The 21,288-nt window shown below is 62.3% G+C and overlaps 1 protein-coding gene across 8 annotated transcripts; it reads right to left on the bottom strand.

Moving 5' to 3' along the window:
* Window positions 1–69: 69 nt before the first annotated feature.
* On the bottom strand, window positions 70–21,063 carry TNK2 (tyrosine kinase non receptor 2). 8 transcript variants are annotated; one of them, XM_064165507.1, is made up of 19 exons: window positions 20,582–21,063; window positions 18,065–18,175; window positions 17,392–17,590; window positions 15,285–15,514; window positions 14,845–15,142; window positions 11,047–11,224; window positions 10,817–10,887; window positions 9,474–9,686; window positions 9,232–9,384; window positions 8,766–9,043; window positions 8,563–8,689; window positions 8,321–8,467; window positions 7,884–7,978; window positions 4,951–5,145; window positions 3,401–3,492; window positions 2,834–2,878; window positions 1,211–2,526; window positions 700–795; window positions 479–610 (listed from the first exon to the last, which is right to left on the bottom strand). In XM_064165507.1, the coding sequence occupies exons 2-19, from the start codon at window positions 18,133–18,135 to the stop codon at window positions 479–481; spliced, it is 3,936 nt and encodes a 1,311-aa protein (XP_064021577.1). In that variant the 5' UTR covers window positions 18,136–18,175; window positions 20,582–21,063. The 8 variants fall into 8 exon arrangements, with proteins under 8 accessions (XP_064021581.1, XP_064021584.1, XP_064021583.1 ...); XM_064165509.1 differs by lacking the exon at window positions 2,834–2,878; XM_064165511.1 differs by lacking the exons at window positions 17,392–17,590; window positions 18,065–18,175; window positions 20,582–21,063 and adding an exon at window positions 70–372 and having other exon boundaries at window positions 483–610; window positions 15,285–16,858.
* Between the last annotated feature and the right edge of the window lie 225 nt (window positions 21,064–21,288).

Raw genomic sequence — 21,288 nt, 5'->3', positions numbered from 1 at the left:
GCCCAGAGACACGGCCTGTCCCTACGTGCTGGCAAGGATCAACCTGGGAGATGGCCACAGGCACCTTCCTCCTCTTCATAGAATATTTTTAATATATATATAATATATATTAAAATTACATTTCTCTTTACAAAAACAATTCAAGAAGGGACTAGGGGACGGAGCCCATTGATGAAGCCAGGGTGCAAGCACCTTGGCAAAGTCCGGGGAGCTGGGCAGGCTCCCTTTCGAGGTGTCCCCATCCCCCAAACAGGGGCTCAGTCCAGAGTCCAGCAGCAGGTGTTGGATGAAGATGGGCACCAGGGGCATGGCCCCAGGGTGAGATGCCTGCTCCGGATCCAACGCAGCTTGCCCCATCCCTGCTGTCACCGCCTGCAAGAAGAAAGGACATGAACTCAGGAGGGGTGATGATGTCAGCTGGCCAAGAGCAGTGCAGTGTGGAGACACCACCCTCCCCCCGAAAAGAACATCCATGCCCTTACTTCTGGCGGGCAGTGTTGTAGGGCTCAAGGAGGTGGGAGCTGGCCTGGGCGAGGTTCCAGTCGAACATCTCCAGCACTCGGTGGCACTCAACACGGGACCTCAGCCCCAGGCAGAAGAGCTGCTCCACCTGCAAAGGGACGTGGCATGGTGAAGGCAGTGACAGGGGTGCCACCACTCTCAGGGGAGCCAGGGTGGGGGTAGGGGAGCATATGATACCTTCAGGTACTGGATGGCTCGTTGGACACTCCAGCCATGGTTCTGCAGGGCCGCCTGGCACTCCTCAGTGGTCACACCATGCACTGTATCCTGCACCTGGAAGGAGTTTGTGGTCAGTGCCTGCCACCACCCCTGGGCAGCTGGCAGCCTGTAGCTGGAGCAGGGGCCTGGCGCTCTGTCCATGTCCCCAGGGATATTCAGCCTCTCCCTGGCTTGAGTACAGACTCCTGGTCACCACAAATGCAGTCCAGAGAGCCTGGGGGACCGTAGCGACAGCCACGCTCCTCTCCTCCTCCCTGGGGTTGTGGGTAGGGCTAATTCGGGATGACAAGGGGGGTGATCCCCATTTTGGAGTTGCAGCAACACTTATGTCCCACTCTACATCTGGGCAGCCCTTGTGGCCAACCCCTAGGGTCGGCCTTAGGGAAACTAAGGCACAGGGTAGGGAAGGCTCTTGTGTCCATGGCTACCTTCCCCCTTCTTGCCCACGGGTACTGGGGATGCCACTTACCAGTCGGATCTTCTCAGGAAGGCGGCAGCCATCCGTCCCATCATAGACAATCTTCTGGAGGCTGCAGGAGGCTTTCACCAGGCACTTGGGCCCAAGGTTGCTGTTGTTAGAGGAGAAGTTGGCCTTGCAGTCCAGTGGCGGCTGCTGCACCATGGGACGGACAGTGGCTGTGGTGACCAGGCGAGATGCTGGAACTTCCTCGGGACTTTTAGCCTCCTTGAAAAACTTCTCATACTTGTCCAGGTAGGCAGGACGCTCAGGCAGCAGGTAGTAGTGAGTGCTGCTGACCTTCTGCCCATCCTTCACAATAGGCAGGATGCAAGGTCCCTTGGAGCAGTCTTTGCCCTGTGCCTGGATGACCTTGGGGGTGGTGTACTTGGGGTCAAGGGCAAAGCTCTGCGTGGTGGGCATTGGTTTCCCTGGTGAGGTGGAAAGGTAGGAGCAGAGGGCGGCACGTTGCTGGGGGGAGCCCACCTGCAGGGCCATGGGGCTGGGTGTTCGGGAGGTGGGCTGTGACAGAGGGTCCCGAGGGGGAATCTGGGGGGGCCGGTCTTCCTCACCCCCCGACGCCGGAGACAGCTCCCCTGACCAGCGCCCAGGCTCATTGCGGCGCAGCGGCCGGGGTGGGATGGGAACGCGAGGTGGGATTTGGGGCTTGTCATCGGTGGGGGCAGCCGATCCCAGGGGCACATTGAGCCTCTTCATGCATTCCTGCTGCAGCTCCTCAAAGAGCTCAGTGGTCTGCGTCAGGCTGGGCTGCTTGGTCTCCTTGGGGGGCAAGAAGAGGTTGTCCTCCAGCGGTGGTGCTCGCTCGCCTTCATCCACGAAACCATAGTTGGTCTTGCCCCGCCGACTCGGGGGGCTGGTGATGGAGCAGACCTCAAAGTCATCCTCGTCCTGTGCCACGTCATCATAGGCAGGTGGTGGGGGCAAGGGGCGGGCATCCCAGTCCACCACTGGTGTGGGGTGGAGGGGCCGGGGTAGAGCTCGTGTGGGACTTTGTGGTGGGGTCTTGTCCAACAAGGAGAAGGCCTCCATGGCCAGCTTAGCTAACGATGGAGCTGTCAGCTCCCCAACTGGTGATGGGCTACCTTGGGGCACCTCCTCCTCAAAATCAATGAGGGTTACCTCCCCACCCCCTGGTGCCTCGCTCAGGGGCTGGCTAGGTTGCCGCTCGCCCACTTTGGTGCCTGGTACTCGTGCTGATGGCTTGACTGGTCGCAGACCCTTCCCTGCACCTGGCTTCTTCAGGCAGAGCTTCCGGAGACCTCCAGGCAGACCCTCCTCCTCCTCACTGACTGGGTCGTAGCAGGGCTCTAGGAGAGCATGGAGAGGGAAGGTGAGGGTCCCAGTGCCCACCTCTGTGGTGCAAGGTGGGGCACTTGCATCCCCCAGCCCTCAAACTGCCCCATCGTTTCAGTGACCTTTGCCTGGGTCACCTCCTTGGGTGCAGTTAATGCACACCAGGGCACCCTGCCCCTTGCCCCAGGCTGGCCACTGCTCCAAATGTGGGTCCCCACCAACCATAAGAGCAATGGGAGCAGATGGGGGAAAAAGGATCTAAGAGAGACAAGAGTGGGGGCACAAAGGAGGGAGAGCAGCACCTGAACAGGCCTGACTTACTGGTGAGCAGGACGGTAGGCTGAGGTGGGCGCGGAGGCGGCTGCCCTGCAGGAGAAGAGAGAGCCCAAGAGGAGGGGAAGCAAGAGGTTAGCGTGGAGCAAGCGGCAGCCACGGTGCTCGTTAGCAGGATGCATGCATTGCTGAGTCTCCGGTCACCGGTAGGGCGCAGGGAGGATGCCAATGGGAAGTGCCCCCAAGGGAAAATTGCAGGTTTAGGAGAGTCGCAGCACACACACGATGGCTGAGCTCCCTCCCCGTGGCAGCTCTGCTGAGATTCCCTGTAGCAGGGAGCCCAGCTGTTGGAGGCTGAGACGGGACAAGGGACACGGACGAAGGGCAGCAGGGCAGAGTCCAGCCAGCCAGAGCCACTGGCCGCCCACACTGCTAGCAGTGGCACATAGCCAAGTGACAACGTGTCCCATCACGCCAGCTCCCCCCAGGTCTGCAAAAAGCAAGTGGCAGTAGAGAGCCGGAAAGGAGAGTGTTCAGCCCATCACCCTGGCAGCAGGTCACAGAGATGGGGGCTTTGTGCAGCCAGTGGGCAGGGGGAGGGTGAAAGTTGCTCACTTTTGGCCCTGCCTGGAAGCTGGGTTGGTCTGGCAGCACTCGGGTCCACACCTAAAATATCAGGAGGATCCATGGGATTTCCCAGGTACAGCCTGTGGGCAAAAAGGAGGAGAGCATCCATGGGTCAGCAGGGACCATGAGGGACCCTCACTCCCACACCATATCCCCCAGGACACTCCACAGCCCCTCCACCATGCACCACACCTTGACAAGTACCAAACCCACAAGCATCAGGGCACTGCAGCCCAGAGGCTTTCGGTGCTACGGCACAGAGCCCAGTGCTGTCCCAGTGTCACCCAACCCTCTCCAGCTGTACACTATGTGCCGTACACAGGAGATTGCAAACCCATGCCTAGGGTACTTGTGTGGGGCGTGGTGCTCGGGACACCCTCACAGCGCTAGAGTGTCACAGCATGGTGCCATGGCATGCCCAGGGCATGGCACCCCGGTACAGCACACCGGTGGGCCCGGGCGAGCCATCGCAAGCCAAGCACGGTGAGGCAGGGAGCCGGCGCAGCCTGAAGGCCTGGGCGTGTGCCGAGCTCGGTGCGTTCTCGGCAGCCCAGGCAGCACGTACCCAGCACCCATGCCCACGCAGCGGGGCGCGGGAGGCCTGCTGGGGCACGAGCCAGCGCCGCATGCGTGGTGCCTTGGTTCAGCCCTCCTGTCCAGTGACAGGGCACCGAAGTGAGGGTCAGGCTGGGGCTGAGGGCGCTGGCAGAGCTATCCTAGGGCTGGGATGATCAACAGCAGTGGGGATCATGATCCTAGAAGATGCACTGAGGCTGATGTGGGAGCTGGTTCTACCCAGTGCGAGCTTTCCAGGCTTTGAAATCCTATCCTGCCACCCCCTCCCAGCTCTCCCATGTCTCCCAAGCCCAGCACTGGCAGAGAACTTCCATGCCCCCTGCCCTGAGCCAGAGCACCCACCACTCCTCAATGCCTAGCACTCGTGCCAGGCACAGCCAGTCTCAACTGGCACACTGGAGTGCGGGCACCCAGCCTCCCCTCTTCAAAGACCAACCAAGGTCTCTCTCGATAGAGCATGGGAGGAGAAATCAGAGGAGCATTTTGCTGGCTTGGTTTTTCTCCTGTTTAGCTTTGCAAGAGAATTCATGCTGTCAAAAGCACAGTGTCAGTCTGCACCCCTGCCACAGCGTCCGTGCGGAGAGGTGCAGGTTTTAGTAGCCCTGAGGCACCTCAAAAGCATTAATGTGGCCACCTCTATGGTGGTACTTACTGATGCTCCCCTGCCCTGGGACAGCCATGTGAAGCTGCAGGGCTAGGAGAAGGTGCTCCTCCTTCCCCAGGACAGCCCCTCACAAGCACAGCAGTCCCCCACATCCCTGATCCCATTAGTAAGAAGAGGCGAGGAAGTTAGTACAGCCGTGAGACCCTACCCAGAGTCACTGTCCCCAGTACAGCAGAGGAGAAGAAATGCCTTAAGGGGGTGGGGGGCAACCAAGCTGCAGCTCAGTCCCATGCCTGGCAGGCAGCAGGAAAGGCAGGGAGCAGGCAGGGGATGCAGAGAAGACAGAAAGTTTTCTTACTCATCAATTTTATCAGGAAACCCCCAGCAGTGCTGTGGGTTGGTATCTCCATGGCCTGTGTGGATGAAGCTGTTTTTAAGCGGCTGACTGATGTCGTGGGCCGACAGCCCTGCCACCGAGGTCACCGTGTTTCGGGGGAACTGGCCCACTTTTAGGGTCCGCTTATTCTGACCCCGCCACCAGTAATTCTCAGCCCTGAGGAATAAAAAGGACCTCATTACCGATGAGGGGATGGGAAAGGGACACGCGTCTGCCCCGGTGACAGGGGAGGAGGTGAGGTCACTTGCCCAAGGCCACGCAGACAGGCAGTGGCACAAATGGGAAAGGAACCCAGGTGCCCGGGATCCCAACCCTATACCACAGCATGCTCTGCCTCCCACCCTACATGGCCCCTGCCCAGGAAGGTGGCAGGGATTGTGGGCGGTAGGGAACAAAGCTCCCCATTTGCACCCAAAAAGATGAGCCCCTTCATCCTCCTCCCCACAGCTGCTCCACATTACGCAGGAGCCTTGGGGTGATGCCTGCATTGACCTGCTCGTTGCTGGTCCCCCTGCGGGACTGTGTGGGATGGCACAAGAGACATGCATGGTGTCTTTTGATGAAGGCTCAAAAATATCCCAGTCACCCAGAGGAAAATGGAGGGGAAAGGGGCCATGGTGGGGGACAGGGAGTCTCCCTCACATACACCTCCTAAATTGCTGGTGAGGGCAGCAGGAGGTGGGCAGCAGGAGATGGGCAGTCCAGGCTAGAGGGCTCAAGCTGCAAATCCACTTCTTGTCATGTGGGTAGGGTGGCCAGGACGCCAGTCCTCTATAGGAACCAGTCGGGAGCTGCCTGCCTGCCCTAGGATGTGGCTACCTCCAGGGTGGAAGAGGGCAGTCACCCAGCCAGAAGGGACTGGGGGCAGGAAAGGGGATAGGCACAGGTAGGATGCAAGGAAAGGCACCCCAAGGGGCGCCTGCACCCAGCCTGTGCCAAACCAATGCGGGGGGAGGGGGGAAGTGGTGGTAGGCTGTGATCCTAACTCCCACCCCTGCTCCCACCATGTAATTCTCTTCTCCAGCCGCTGGAGCCTCCGTATCCCGCGGGCAGGGCAGGCACGGCGGGGGGCGGCGGGCAGTGTGCTGTGCCAGCCCGGCGAGGCTGGCACGGGCCCCACAGTTTCCTGGAGTCACCTGTGAGTCACCCCCGGCCACCAGCTCAGCCCTTTTCCTGTTTACCTTCCCCGCTCGCCGCCAGCCAGCCGCCTTGCCGGGACCCCCCGGCAGAGCTCAGCCGGTACCGGCACGCTCCCTCACCCGTGGCAGACCGGAGTGAGGGGCAGGACGGTCCTGTTCACCGGGAGGTCCCTTCCGCTCGTTCTCCTCCCTGCGCCCCGACACCTCCGCCTGCCGCTGCAGGGATGCTGCGGCCGGGGTGGCTCCTCTGTTCCCCCCCATCTACCAGCCTCATCCCACCGGACCCGCTCAGGCTCTGCCCTGGCATCCACCTCGAAAGCCCCCGCCTCCCACAGCCGGCTGGGTCCCCGAGGGGCTTTCAGGTAGGTCCCTGCCCCTGCCCACACACACGTACGCAAGCCCAGCACCCACCGAAAGACAGGCAGGGGCTTGAAAAAGGGTGGGGGGTGTTTACCGTCCCCGGGCGGCCTCGGCGGGGCCGGATAAGGCCTCTGGAAGGAGCTCCCCCCATTCCCTGCCCGGGCAGCCCCACCGGCAGCGCGGTGCGGGGCAGCTGCCCCGCGGGGAAACTGAGGCACGAAGAGGGCCGTCTCCCCGCGGTAGCGCTGGCAGGCACTGAGACTCCTGCCGGCTCCCGGCTTCAAAGCCTGGCCTTGGCATCCCCAAAATGTGCCCACTGTGGGGGCCACCGGAGAAACTGAGGCAGAAGTTGCATCCCTGCTCCACCGCGCTCCCAGCCCTCCCCGACCCATCGGCACCCCTCGGTACGGCCACTTTTTCCCTTGTCGCGCTCCGAACCCCCCATCCTGCGGTTCACCTGAGGCCGGTGGCGGGGCGGGAGGGGCACGGGTAGAGGACCCCCGGCCCGGCCGTGATGCGGCGGTGGGGCCGATGCAGACGCACTGGCGCGGCCGCGCCGCCCTCCGCCGCTCCTTCCCTCCCTCCTTCCCTCCCTCCGCCGACGCCGCTTCCCTTCCCCTCCCCTCCCCTCCCTGCAATTAAACTGCCAGACCCTGGGCAAGAGTCATCCCTGACGGCGGCTGCGGCGGCCCGGGAGAAAGCCGGTCCCTGCAGACACACAAATCCGGCCTGATTCACCTCCGGGCCGTGACTAACCCCGGGGAGCCGGCCCCGGGACAGAGGGAAACGGGAGGGGGAAAGGAGAGCCTGTGCCTCATCCTCCCGGGGCTGCTGGGGGCGGGGGCGGCCCGCTGTGTGCCAGCGGGACAAAGAGACACCGAGCTCCTCTAAAGTCTCGGCTGTTCCCCGTTGGAGGGGCATGGAGGTGCGGGAACCAGAAATGCCTTCAGTTCTCAGGCTCCCAGGGCTGCAGAGACGGGTGGCTATATCTCCGGGTGGCTGGCAGGGACCGAGGAGCCAAGCCTACGGCGCAGGGGGTGACAGGTCATGTCACCGTGGTGCTAGTGGCACGTCCCCACCAGTATCAGCAGGGAGCGGCCCTGGGGCAAGGCCGGGGCAAACCCAGAAGCACAGCGGGGTGAGTCAGCGGGGGCGGATGGTGCAGGCAGGGCTGCACTGCCCGCGGACACGCCTGTGTCGCTGTGCTCCCCTTCCCACACCGGGCTAGCCCCCTGGTGCTGTGCTGGGGGTGCAAAGCCCCCCTCCCCATCCCTGCTCCCGACAACTCTGCCAGTGTGCACACTCTTCCTGTTCATGGGGTCCCCTGAACCCACACAGGCTGACAGCTGGTCCGTGTGCACCCTTCAATAGCTGCCACCCCCCTCTGTGCAATACCTGCCCTCGATGACTGTGATGATGTCGTTCATCTGGATGTGCAGCTTGTCTGGCTCCTCGAAGTCTTGCAGTGCCCTCATGTCGGTGGGCTGGGCCTGGGGGGAAGGGGTGGGGTGAGGACAGGGGACACAGCACCCTTATATGGATCTCTACCCTGTTTTGAAGCCATGCCCAGCCCCACGCAGGGCAAAGCCCCAAAAGCAGACAAGAGACAGCATCATCATTCCCAGTCTCTCCTCAGCTGTGATACCCCTGGAGCAAGGTGCCACATGGAGTCCTCCTGACAAAACCATGTCACAGCCAGCCTCTTACTTTTCAGCCTGCAGGGCTGTCTGGCCTGGGCCTCTCACACCTCTCCTGCCTCAACTCTGCTCACACTGAAGCAGAGCTGGTGGATGGGGCTGCAGGAGCCCCTGTCCCCCTCCCTGCTCACCCACCTCCACCAAGAAGTCCCGTAGGGCCACGAAGGTGGGTCGGTCCTCTGGCTTGTGTGCCCAGCACTGCAGCATGACATTGTAGACATCCTGGGGACAGTCCTCAGGACGTGGCAACCGCTCACCCTCTTTATCTATCTTGTGCAGGATCTGCGGCACAGCAAGTGCTGTCAGGGGGTCCCAGGTCCCCTCCAGGACTGCCAGGACAAGGGTGTGTGGGGGGCAAGTCCTTGCTGTACACCCACCTGGCTGCCATTAAGACCAATCCAAGGCTCCTGCCCATAGGTGAACATTTCCCAAAGGGTCACCCCAAACATCCAAGTATCACTGGCATGAGAGAAGGTGCGTGTCTTCAGGCTCTCGGGAGCACACCTATGACGGGAAGGACATTTAGCATCAGGAGGTCACAGGTACTGCAGACACAGATCCCCTGCTTCCCAGGGCTCACCAGGCAAAAGGGACCTTGCGATGCTCCTGCATCACATAGTGGTCATCATTTTTGGGCAGGGCTCGCATCAGTCCAAAGTCCCCAATCTTGACCAGATCATTTGAGGCCAATAGGATGTTACGAGCAGCCAGGTCACGGTGGATGAAGCGCTTGGACTCCAAGTAGGCCATGCCCTTGGCCACCTGGATGGCATACTGGCAGAGGGTGGAGATGAGGAAATGGCCCTGGTTCTTCCGCAGGCGATCCAGGAGGGATCCCAAAGGGGCCAGCTCTGTCACCTGGGCCATGAGAAGAGGACAGATCGGTCAAGCTAAGGAGCATCTTGGTCGGGCTAGTGTCCCACCTTATGCTCCACTAGAGATGCCAGTGGAGGACTCAGGGTACAGACTCAGCCCAGCTTTGCTTGCCCCATCATGCAGGATCCCACACAAAGTAGCATTGGGGTCAGTCACTTCCCCGTACTCACCATCTTCATGGGGTGGGAGAGCACCACACCATAGAGGCGGATGAGGTTCCTGTGGTCCAGGGAGTGCATGGCATTCACCTCCCGGATGAAGTCATCTAGTGCCTCTGGCTGGCTCAGCACATCTGTCTTGAGGCACTTCACCGCCACATTCAGCTACGGCCAAAGCGGGGATGAGCCCCGAAGTGTCTTCCCTCGGGGTGGTCCCACTGCCCATCTCCCTCCCTCCATGAGCAGCCCCTCACCGTCCTGCCAGCAGGCGTGCACCACTCGCCGCGACGCACGACACCAAAGGAGCCATCGCCCAGCTTCTCAAAGAGCGAGAGGTCCCGCTCCCGCACGAGGCAGGTGAGCGAGTGCTGGCCCCCAGCTTCAAGGGGTGGTGGCGTAGGGGGCTTGCGGAAGGTGCTCTGGGGCTGAGGTGGCATGTCCGACTCAGGGCGCTTCCCGCTGAACACCTGTGAGACATGGGGGTAGATGAGTAGCAGGCACAGAGATGCTCCAAGCCCTTGGACCTGTGAGTGAGCAGTGTCAGGATGGCACCCTGACTGGGCTGTACGCTCTGGAACTTAATGGTGACCTCTAACTAGTGATTACCGAGGGCAGGCTGGCTTCAGGAGAAGGGTCTGCCACTCTAGCTGCCTGCACACTGAGCTGTGATTTATATGAAGGGAAGGGGTCATGCCTCTCACAGCAGCCCCAGCAAACTAGGCCAGTAGCCAGAGGGCCCTGGGCACTCCTTGGCCAGGCTGCGGCCACACAATGTGCCTGGGCATGAAGCCAAGAGAAATCTCCAGCTTAGGCAAAGTGTGGTGACGCATCCTTGCAGCAACACAGGCCTTACAATATGAGCTGCTACTACTGCCAGCACAGAGGAGTCATGCATGGGCTCTCCCTTCCTCTCTCACAGCTGGGACCAGTGATGTCCTTGGACTGCTGATGTGCCCCGCTGGATGAAGTCCATCTCAGCCCTGGCAGTCAGGACCCATGCAGCGTACATGGGGGATGGGCTCAGCATATGGCTGGGGTAGGAGGTGGCATTTCTGTGCCCAGTGCAAGGCCGAGTAGTCTTCTATTAAAAGCCTGTCCCTGTCCCCAGCCCAGATGAGTCACATAGAGGAGAGGCCACAACCCAGTATCCATCTGGCAAGTGCCTTGCTCTTTTGGGGGTACAAGGTGCTAGGAGGTCCCAAGGCAGCAGCAGCACCAGGTTTGGATGGGATGGCATCAGGGGCATATGTAAGTACCCCAAGGTCCCCTGCCCTGGTGTACCACAAGGCTACATTCACACAGGTGACTGAGGCAAGATGCAAAGGCTCTGTGGCTTGTTGGCTGCAAAGGAATTTCAGGGCAAAGAGGCAAGTATCATGAAGGAAGTTAGCTTCCCAAATGCCAGGACAGCATGGCTGTCCTCTGCCACAAAGTGACTCAGAAGCCCATGGAGGACTGGAGTGTATGCTGGCAGGGCCACACTGCAGGCAGGGTATGAGTGGCAGGGTCCCAGGGACTGCTGACATGAAAGCCAGGCACCAAGTTCCTCTGACCTGCCTCAGTTTCCCTGCTATATCTGACCCTCTCTCATCCCTACCTTGCTCATCCAGGATTTCCTCTTGCACATGGCTTTCCTCCGCTTCACTGCCTCCCATAGTCGCCGCTGACCTGCAGGACACATGGACACAGTGACTGTCACTGACCCAGCATACAGTGGAGATCCCCTCCAGGCCCACGGGCTGCATGCTCCTCTGGACTCCCCAGAAGATCTGGGGAGCAGCCAGTCTGGAAGTGTAAGGGGGAATCTTTGTGAGGTGATGTACATACCAGGGCGTCCCATGCCAATCTTCTCCAGATCCTCATTTTTGACGTACTCAAAATGGGAAAGGCGGGTGACGTTGAGCTCGTCCCGGATGCGAAGGAAGTACTGCTGCAGCTGCAGCTCAGTGAGCAGCTCCAGCAGCCAGTCCGTGCCCTCTTCTGCCTGCATGCTACAGCTCAGCCTCTGCTGGGACATTGCACGGGGTTAGGAGGACCCTGTTCTGCTCCCTGCTGCCCCACCACTCTGGAGAAGTCACCTGGAAAGGCTGAGTGGAAGATGTGTTGCCTGGGTAGGGAGTGAGGGATGCTAGCAGGACTTATCTCTTGAGACTGTGCCTAGAGTCTTGCTCTGCCTTGTCATGCTGACAGAAACACCAGCCCACCCCTCTGCTCCAGCCCAGCCTGCTCCGAGACGACAATGCAGTGGACATACTCAGGAGAAGCCCCCAGCCTAGGGGCACCCAACAGTCTGCCACTGCAGCTGCACAAGTGGCATCCCACATCTGGCCCCATGCCTACCAGTCTGCCTTTGCCCAGTTGGAAGGACTGACTCGGGAGGGGATAGCTGCCTCGGCACCACCACTCGGCACTCTAGAATTCCAGCACACCTGGCTGGGCTACAGCACAGACCCACAGTGGCTATCCTCTGCCACAGGTGGTGGACCTCCCTCGCTGGTCAGCCAGAAGGAGGGGCCTGACAGCAACATTAGGGTCTCCGGGGGCTCCTGATGCCCTGAGGTTGAGCCCAAGACTGCAGGCATTACCCCTATAGCTCTGCAGAGCATGAAGAGGGAAGGGATGGAGTCAGGGCTTATTTATGGTTCCCCATGACCCCCCTAAACATGTCTCCCTAGCACTCCCCATCCCTGTTCACTGTCCCAGCTCTTGGCTTCCATTGCCTCTTTTCTGGGAAGGGACAGAGCTCTGCCTCCTGCCGCCGAGAGCCGAAGGGAAGGTGGGAACCTCGATCCTGGCCCCACAACCGGGCAGCCTCCTCCATCCTCTCCTCTCCCCAAGGAGACAACGTGGCTTCCAGCGTCTTCGCCCCCCGCGCTCAGGTCCCTTGTCACCACACAGCCCTCAGTACTGGGCTAAAAATACGGTGGGTGCGGCCAGCAGCTGGGCACGGGGGCGCACGGGGGCATGCGGGGAGAGATCAACCGCCGGCCTCTGGCGTGTGCCCGCAGCTGACCGGGGGCGACCGCGGTCCCCTCTCTGCAGGCAACGGGGACAGGGCTGGTGACAGCCAGCGTAGGGTCTGCCCGAGGCTGGGGTCGGCACTTACTCGGTAGAGGCGGAAGCGGGTGAGGAAGGGGAAGGATCGGTGCAAAGCCTGGAAGCGTCGCATCCTGCCTGGCTGCCCGCCGCGGCCCCTGGCACCGCTGATGTCCCTTTCCCAGTGCTGGCGTCCCACGGCAGAGCCCGCTCAGTGCAGTCGGGGCACCGGCAGCCCCATCCACTTGCCTACAGAGATACCCCCCCGGGCCTCGCTGCCCCACACACCCCCTGGAGCTGACAGCAGAGCTTAGGGCGTCCGTCGGCCGGACACAAGCTGCGGTTCTCCCCTTCCTTCCGTCTGGCTCTCAACCCTCCCGGCCGGCCCTCCCTATCCCCAGCGGAACGGGGCCGGGGCGGGGGCCGGCGACAGGCAGGGCTGGAGGTTACCCACCCTGACTAGAGCTGCTTCTTGGGGACCTACGGCCGGCAGCGGGACTCGGTCCCGGCTGGCTGCCTGCGCAGCACTCCCCGGGAGGGGTTATTTTCGGCTGGGGCTGGGACGCACGCCCAGGGGGCCGGGCTCCCATCAATGTGCCGCTTTCTCCCTTGTTCGGCGGGCGCCGGCAGCTGGGAGCCTGGACCCCCGTCCCATTTCCATGGAAACTCGTCCCGGCCTTGGGAAACTCTCCCGGGACTCAGTTTCCCCCCCAGGAAGCGGGAAGGGAGGGAGAGGAAACATCCGGCTCTCGGCTCCCCAACCGAGGCCGCAGGCACGATGCCAGGGGAATGGGCACTGCGGGGGGAGCTTTTGGCTCAGCAGAAGTACCCGCTGCCCAGCTGCCAGCCCCCGCAGGGTTCTGCCACGGTCTACTACCAGCATCCCGGGACTTGGTCCCCTTCCCTGGCAGGGCTGGCACCCAATTGCCAGCGCTGCTGTCCACCCATGGGCTCCCTAGGGAGAACAGCTGGCCGTGCCGGCAGTCGCGGCGTGAGAGAGTAAAGACCCGCAGCAACCTTTGCTAAGGCCCCCGCCAGGATGCGCCTCTGAAACTGTGGCCACCGCTGCACTGAGGGTGCAGCTGGAAGGAGGTTAAGCACATCCCCAGGTGCAGAGGAGCCTCCCCTGTGGATTCCACCCCCGGGATCTCAGCTGGCACCCAGCAGCACAAGCACCCGGCACAACAAGCCCATTGACTGGGAACACCAGGGCATGGTGCCCTCGGCACCAACCTCTGCCACTCACCAGCTCCCCCCTCTCTGGATCAGGGAACACGGCGGATGCAGAGGGTTCCCTGCCCTGAAACGGTGCATCACTCCCATTACCTGACACCAGCACCCACCAGGGGTGGTGTGCTGCCTCCTGCACCCCAGACCACCCCCTAAACCCCAGGAGAGGCTGTCTAGCTCAGCACCTACACTGGAAGCACTGGTCTCCGAATAGAAGCACAGGGATCCAGGCTTGTGCAGTGTGCAGGGGGAAGCTCAATGTCTCAATTTCCCCCTCCACGATAGACCCACAGGCACACGGTGTAACACCGCAACCACGTCTCCAGGATGGGCAAGCACAGTCCTGACAGCGAACTCCCCGTTCTGGGAGAGGTCCTGCCCAGCCCCTCATGACATGGCAGGTGATAAACCCCCACTGCCAAGTTCTGCTTGCCCCAGCCGTGTGCCCCGATGTCATGCACACCCACCCCTGCAAGCCCCGGGGATGCACCCAACATGCAGCCAGGCTCATGCACGGGCAGTGACGACTCTCACGTGCACCCTGGGACCACACAGGCTCAACCTCCAGCACCCCACGCACCTCCCGCCACCTGCGCAACCACAGCCGCCCACCAGGCACACGTCACCTCCGTGCACCCCCGCAGCTACCGCCCTGCCTGGCCGCACGTGCGCAAACACACTGGCGCCACACAGCCGGCGGCACCCACTGGCCCACTCCCCTGCCCCCGCCTGATGCGCACCTGGAGCCGCCTGCACCACTGTGCCCTCCCCCGGCATGGCTTGCTCCTTGCCTCCACACTTGCTTGGCATCACGCACGACCATGCGCACCCACCCGAGCTGCCACACAGACGGCCAAACGGTCCTCAGTTACTCACAGTAATACCCCAACAGCAGCCCTACACCCTGACACAGCTGCACCCTCCACACGTACCTACATGCTCCTCATTCTCTCCAAACCCAGCCCCGCCCCCAGCCTCACATCCCTCCAGCGACAGCTCCACATGCAGATCGCAGCCCGAATCCTGCCATCATCCTGTGCTGGACACTGCGTCCCTCCTCCAGCTATGCTGGGCCCAGCTGAGCCGCTCTGCACGCACTGCTCCTCTGTGCCTCAAGTGTCCCCATCAGGTAGGAACGGACAGTCCCACTCCCGTGGGTTAGGACAAGAGTGCAGCTTGTGCAGGGGTTACCATGCCCACAGCACACCAGATGCCACAGAGTACTGCAAGTGCTGGGAGAGGGGGACGCCACGGATCCCCCGAGCCCCATGCCAGCTGCTGACCTGTGCCCCTCTTGTAGCCACTCAGTCTGGCCGGTACTCTCTACCGCTTCCCCCCACCGGCTCTCCCCGCACTGACCCGCCGGCATGGCATGCCCGGGGCGATGTCCAGCCGGGGGGATGGCATGGAGTGCCCGCTGCCTGCTCGCAGGGCCCGCTGCCCGGTGCTGTCCGAGAAGCTGTGGGGCAGAGGGGCAAGCATCTCCTCCTCCTCCTCGGCGCTGCTCAGGCGCTGGTAGTCGCATCGCTCGCTCATGGCTGGGGCGGCGGTGGCGGCTGCGGCGCGGTGACGAGAGAGGGGCTCCGCGGAGTCGCCCGCGCCTGCCTGGGGGTGGCAAGGGCTGGAGCCCGGCTCGGGATCACATGGCAGAAAGTTGCTGCAGTTCCGGAAAACAGCAAGAGGGTGAAGGTGACCGCGACGGTGATGGAGGGGAGGGGGGAATGGAGTGATGCAGAGGAGATGGGGAAAAGAGAAGGTGTGTGGGGGGAGACGACAGCCTCTCGAGCGCCCATCCTCACCCCAATCCCAGCCTGGCATGGCTGTCTTCCTCCTGGTTCAGCAGCCCAACTGCTTGCCCGCTGTCCCCGCGCCGGCACCCGAGCTGAGAGGCGGTGGCATCGCTGCCAACCCCAGCTCCGCGCTCGCAGCCTCCTTCTCCCCCCACCCCATCACGGTGCTGCCCGTCAGCGGGGATGCGGAGCAGGCAGCTGGGTGGAGGAGGGGGGAGCATGGTCCAGCAGCCAGGACTCTGGAAAATCGGGCGAGTGAGGAGAGTCACCGTACCCCGCTTCTGGGCACCTGCAGCGGGGTGGGGGGTGCTGCGGGGCTGACAGCATCCCCAGCATCCCTCCCGCTTCCCCGCGCCGCAGAGGGGGATGGGATGCGCTGGGAAGATGGCTGCTGTTCCGCAGCGGCCCGGCCAGTGCTGGCGCAGGCACGGCAGAGCCGGGAGAGCAGCCAGTCCCCAGCGGGCGCTGCCGGGATGGGAGTCGCGGGGGACGCACCAGGAGAACTTTTCCCAGGATTAATCCTTGGCCCCCACATCCTCATAGCGACCTGGTTGTCTCCTAGACCTCTGCCAGGCACTGCACCAGGCAAAGCCACCAGCAGGGGCAGGTGGCACTGGGAAGCCATCTTCCCAGATGGGGAACCCCCCAGCTGCACATCAGGACCCAGCACTGCCCAGCCGCTGCCCCTCTCTGAGCCCTCCGAGTCAGAGCTATAAGCAGGGTGAAATCGCGGTGGGATCCTGCAGCCCCCTAGAACCTGCCTGTCCTTTAGCACAAGGCACGCCCCCAGGGACCAGTCTGTCCCTCGTGGCAATGTCACAGGGCATGATATCCCATTCTGAGCCCCAGAAATGCCCTTATAATCCCCCCTGCTACTCCCCACACACCTACACGCCTCCATCCTCCACGATACGGGTGGGGGAGGAAACAAGGAGTGACATCAGACTGTCACTGTGCCAGGGCAGGGGGTACAAGCTCATCCTGCCCTCTTCCCCCATGTCTTTCCCACCTGTAATCCTGGGGAGCACCTGCCCCAGTTTAGGGGACCCAGGGGCCCTGGCAGGGTCAGCCCCTCAACAGCTCCTCCTGCCATACCACAGAGGTGAGCTCAGCCGTGGAGCTGAGGCGGGTCAAGCCCGCGGCGTGGGAGCAGCAAGCCACCCCCGCACATGGCCTGCCGGCGTCACCGCGCTGGCATGCCGCAGGATGGTGACTGATGCACGTGCTATGCCACCTTCCCTCCGGCCCTGGCCGCCCCGTGCTGGGCTAAAACTCTTGCTAGCCTGACCACCAAGAGATGCTCTGGGGTGCCCATGCTGAGTAGGGACAACCCCTACAACCAAGGGCACAGAATTGAGTCATCCTTCCACGAGCCGGGTCCTCCTGGTCTGCTTCAGGCTCAGCTGAAACCCAAAGAGGTACCCTCTAAGGAGGCCATGTTGCCCAAACCATCTGCCCGCAATTCCTTTCCGGGGTGCTCCCACCACAAGGACAACTGCTGGACGGGCATGCTGTACCTTGCTCCCTCAGGCGCTGAGACTCACACTGACCACAGGGTGTCCCTCCCCTCCATCCAGACGACAGATCTCCCCAGCCCTCTGGGACAACACATCTGCCCCCCCACATCCCTTCCAACAACCCTGAAGCCCGAGGACACAGCATCCCCCCCATGCTCTTTGCCCATGATCCTGCACAGAGGACCCCGGGAAACGGTGGGTCCCCAAAACAAGCTCCCAGAGTGGGATAGGGTCCCCCACTCACCTTCAGCACATCACCCTGTCTGCTGTCACAGTCGCCCTGCCACCTCCGTGGTGGCCGTGTCACCTGGAAGTGATCTCACCAGCCACAGCAGCACCTCAGGCTGGTTCACTCAGCCCTGACAGGGCCCCGAGGGTGGCCCCAAATTGTGGTGACACACTCCCCAGCCCAGGCACCGTGGCGCAGGCATGTGGGCACACACATACCCACGCGCACAAACACACCCTGCTCCCACTAGAGATAGGTCTGCCAGCTGCATCTTGCCTACCCCCAGGATGCTGCCGTCATTCAGCTCCCTGGGGACCATCACAGCCCCTCAATGGATTGCACCGTCCCACATCCCTCCCTGCCCTCATACCAGTGGGTGTTCAGCCTCCCTCGGTGCTGGCACCTGGTGCAGCTTTCTTGGCTGGCTTGGGCAAGCTGGAGGTCTTGGGGGCCCAGCATGGAGAAGCGGTGACCCCCGTGGTGGGGGTGGCCGGGGAGGCCGAGGTGCTGGGTTCCTCCTCAGTGCCATCTCTGGACTCACAGAGCCTGGCCCCATGGCCTGATCCTGCCTGCCAGCACAGAGCATCCCTCACTCTGCACCCCTGCGTGCAGCAGTGGCTGCCTGAGGAGCAAGGCTGTGTGGGAGGCCCCCCCAACACCAACAGAGCCTGGCGCAACCCCAATCCCCTCCCTAAGCCTCTTTCCTCTGCTAAATCTCCTCTGCAGGTCAAGCCAGGGTGGGCTGAACCCATCTTATGCCTCCCAGCTTCCTGGCACAGATGAGACAAGCAGGAATTGCCAACTCCATAACTGATTCCCACCTGTCTTGAGCTCTCACACTAAGGTAGGGCCACAGTGTGGTATTCTGGGGGACAAGCAGGGAAGGCAACACCCCTCAGCATCCAGAGTGTCCTGTGCCCAAGTGCCAGAGAGAGGGCATCAGGCTTGGCGTCACTGAGCCTTGTGTCGCTAAGCCCAGGGACAGTGCCACCCTGCCCTAGTGCAAGGCTGGCTTGCACCTGTTGCCCTCCCGTTTGTCTCACCTGGGCCATGGTGGCAGTGCTGCAGGGGTCGTACTGCGGTGAAACAGGCAGCGTACGAGGGGGCACGGCATCAGGGCTCAGCCACGGGGTGACACCAGCCGTGAGGTTCCCCTGGGGCAAAGTGGAGGGAGAGGTCAGATGAGCCCCCTAGCCCAGCACTTATCTGCCCACCCTGGACCCTTCAGAATCCCTGGAGGCTTAGGGGTGGGAATGTCTCCCTGCACTGATGCCCACCCCCTCCTTGTCCTGCCTAAGCAGCTGAAAGTGCCTCGGCGGAGCTGCCTTGTCACCTCCTTGGAGCACAGGTGGGCTTTAGCCCTTGAACCTGCCAGAAAACAGGGTCCCCATCACGTGTGCTGAGCTGTAGGTCTCACTGCCTCCTCTACCCTAGAGGTGCTGCCAGCAGTACCCACATCCCCACACCACTGCAAGATGTGCCCTTAGTTGCAGCTGGCACAAAACAAGTCTGCCAAGTCTCAGGCCAGGCATGCATAAAGTCACATCTGCATCACATCTTCCCTCTGCACTGGCAGCAGAGAAGGTGGGTCTCTCAGAGATGGAAGGGGGTGGAAGTGAAGGCTTAACCACCCCCTCCCCCACCACATCCCCAGAGCCAGATCAGAGCAGCATCCTGGACAGACCATCCAACATCTGCTCACCATTAGCACTAATTGTCAGTAGCCTCATTAACCAGGCTGCAGCATGGGCAGTGCCCTCCCTGCAGGTCCTCAGCAGAAGGCTGGAGCAAGACTTTCTTCTTAAAGGCTTTCTGTCCCAGCGGGAACTCTGTGTGGAAGTGCCACATACATGCAAGTATTGCTCCCTGGGATGCTTTGCCCCAGCTGGCTACTACCCCTCACAGGCATGGCTGGAGTCAAAAGCCAGGTGGCTCTGGGGCAGCATGTAGTCTCTTATGGGGAAACCGAGGTCCAAAGTGAGGTTTGGTGTGCAGGGTAGCTGGGATAGAGCTCGGCTACAAGCCCACAGCAGTTCCTGGTCATGCAAGGGCTGCTCCTCTGCCTGTGAAGGGCCTCTATGTCCTGCCAAGGGAGGCTGAGACACAGCAGGACTGCAGGCTGACAGCTGCCTGAGGAGGGCGAGAGGGAGGAAGGCAGTAACAGCTCCCCGCTCCCCCAAGCCATACCCACAATACCCTACCGGCAGGGCTGGCCCACACCCTACACTAAGGAATACCGGGCTAACAAGGCTCAGGTAGCTCCAGGGGCTAGTAACAGGTTGCACAGCCTGCACAGCCCCCATCCCACACCCCCGGGCCTTGGCGCGGCAGGACAAGGGTGTAGAGGCTGCTTCTGCCCCACTCCCTGTGGGAAGCAGTTCACATGTAGCTGGCAGCAGGACCAGAGTGGCAACTAAGGGTGAGCCTGCAGCACCCGGGGGCTGTCCTGGACCCTCATCCTAAAGAGGCCCAGCAGTGCAGACTTGTTCAGAGACACTCCTCCAGGCAGCTCCTGGGTTTAGCAGAGGTTTTCAAGGTCTGGTGTATAAAAACTTTGTTCAAGGGCTTTGCCTTGAGACAGCTCAGCAAAGGGCTGAACAAGGGCAGGAGATGCACAGCCACCAAAGCCCACGGGACTCAATGAGAGAGGACACAGATCTTGTGGGGTAGTGAGCCAATGCCAGAGCCCAGCACTGGGGCACCCTGGGAACACTGTGCCAAGTGGGCCCCAAGAAGGTGAATGCGTGGGGAAGCACCAGCAGCAGGCTCTGCCCCAGCCTGCCCTGCCCAGACAGCCCTGCCCCAGCAGCTCTGTGGGCAGAAACGCTGCCCCTGCCTGGGCTTCTTCAGCTGCCTGCAACCCCATCCTCAGCAGCGGCTTGCAGAGCAGATGAGTGGTTCGACTGTGCTGGGAAAAGCCAAGCTGTCACTCGAGCTGTTAGTTACCATCTTACCAAGTTTATCTTAAAGTTTTTATTAAAAAAAAACCCAAACCCAAACCAAACCCAGCACAGAACAGTGAGCACCCAAAGAGTCCTGAGCATTCAGAGAAAAACCTGCCGCAACAGGGCTAGACACAGCTGTCATGCTGCCTGCCGAGTTGGTGGGCAGGGGCTCCCCCGCACCTCACTGCTGCTCCAGGTTTCAGCAGCAGCACAACACCCCAAGGCAGAGAGGACAAGGCACCTCTGTTCAGCGCCGGAGCTCCCACGAACCCGCGGAAGAGGAAGAGCAGAGCAAAGCCGCCTTTTCTCTAGGAACAAAAAAAAATCTTCCCCCGGCTTCCGCTGCGGTTTGGGAGGGTTCAACAGCACCGGGCACCCACTGGCACCAGACCCCACTGCCTGCTCCGCCCTAGCAGGCTGGGGCTCAGCAGCCCTACGGGTCTTGGGCACGATGGCTGCATCGGCCGCCTGCAGTGCTGCAGGGCACAGTGCCAGCAGCACCCAGCGAGGCGCAGCGGGCACACGCAGATGCCGACTCGGGCAATGCCGCAGTGTCAAACCCCGAAGTCCCCCTCCCTGCCCCTGCGTCACACAGGGTCGCGCCTCGCCCCTTACCTCCGTGCTCACCGCTACTGCCACCGCATCCTGTGCCGGGTCTGTAGCGTCACCGCAGGAAGAAGACGGGCACGGCGGTGCTCTGGGCAGCCGGCATGCCCGGCAGGATGCGTGAGCCTGCCCGTGTGCCGGGGCGAGGTGCTCCGACCGACGCTGGCGGCGGCCAGGTGCCGGGTGGAAACACCGGTGGGGCAGCAGACACCGGATCTGGCCTCACACCCGAGCAGCTCTCCTGCGACTCTGGCGCTGCACCGGGGTCCGCGGGCCGGGGGTGCTGCCAGGGTGCTCCTGCTCCCCTGGATAGAGCTCGCCCTCCTCCTGCACCCCGCCCCGGGCCTCCCCCTCCTCCTGCCGGCCTCGCCGCACCCACCAGCGAGCGCGGGCCGGGGGAGTCACCTCCCGCCGGCCCCCGCCCCGCTCCTGCTGCGCCCGCCGGCTCAGGCCCTGCTCCTGCCCGGCTTTAGGACCGTGCTCCTGCACTCCCCGCACTGCGCCCCGCGCCCGTCGCGCAGGCTGCGCCCCGGGGCTGCCCCCCACTTCCCCCACCGCCGCTTCTTCCGCGTCCCGCGCCCGCCGCCGCGCCCGGGCCGCCCCTCGCTCCCGGGGCCGCCGCGGCTCCGTACCCTGCTTAGGGCTGCCGGCCGCAGTGACCAGCCTTGGCCGCTCACCCCACTCCTGCAGGCCCGTCCGCTCCCCCAGCGGCACCC

Source organism: Pogoniulus pusillus, chromosome 26 (genome assembly GCF_015220805.1).
Source record: "Pogoniulus pusillus isolate bPogPus1 chromosome 26, bPogPus1.pri, whole genome shotgun sequence".
Classification (NCBI taxonomy): Eukaryota; Metazoa; Chordata; class Aves; order Piciformes; family Lybiidae; genus Pogoniulus; species Pogoniulus pusillus.
The sequence above is the reverse complement of the archived record's forward strand: the minus strand, read 5'-3'. Positions and strand labels throughout refer to the sequence as shown.

Coding starts and splice junctions, on each gene's coding strand:
- TNK2 (XM_064165507.1), bottom strand. CDS start 18,135: ATGCCGTGCCCCCTCGTACGCTGCCTGTTTCACCGCAGTACGACCCCT. Junction 9,385..9,473: donor GCACGCCTGCTGGCAGGACG/GTGAGGGGCTGC, acceptor CTTTGGCCGTAG/CTGAATGTGGCGGTGAAGTG. Junction 2,879..3,400: donor GCTTCCAGGCAGGGCCAAAA/GTGAGCAACTTT, acceptor CTTCTCCTGCAG/GGCAGCCGCCTCCGCGCCCA.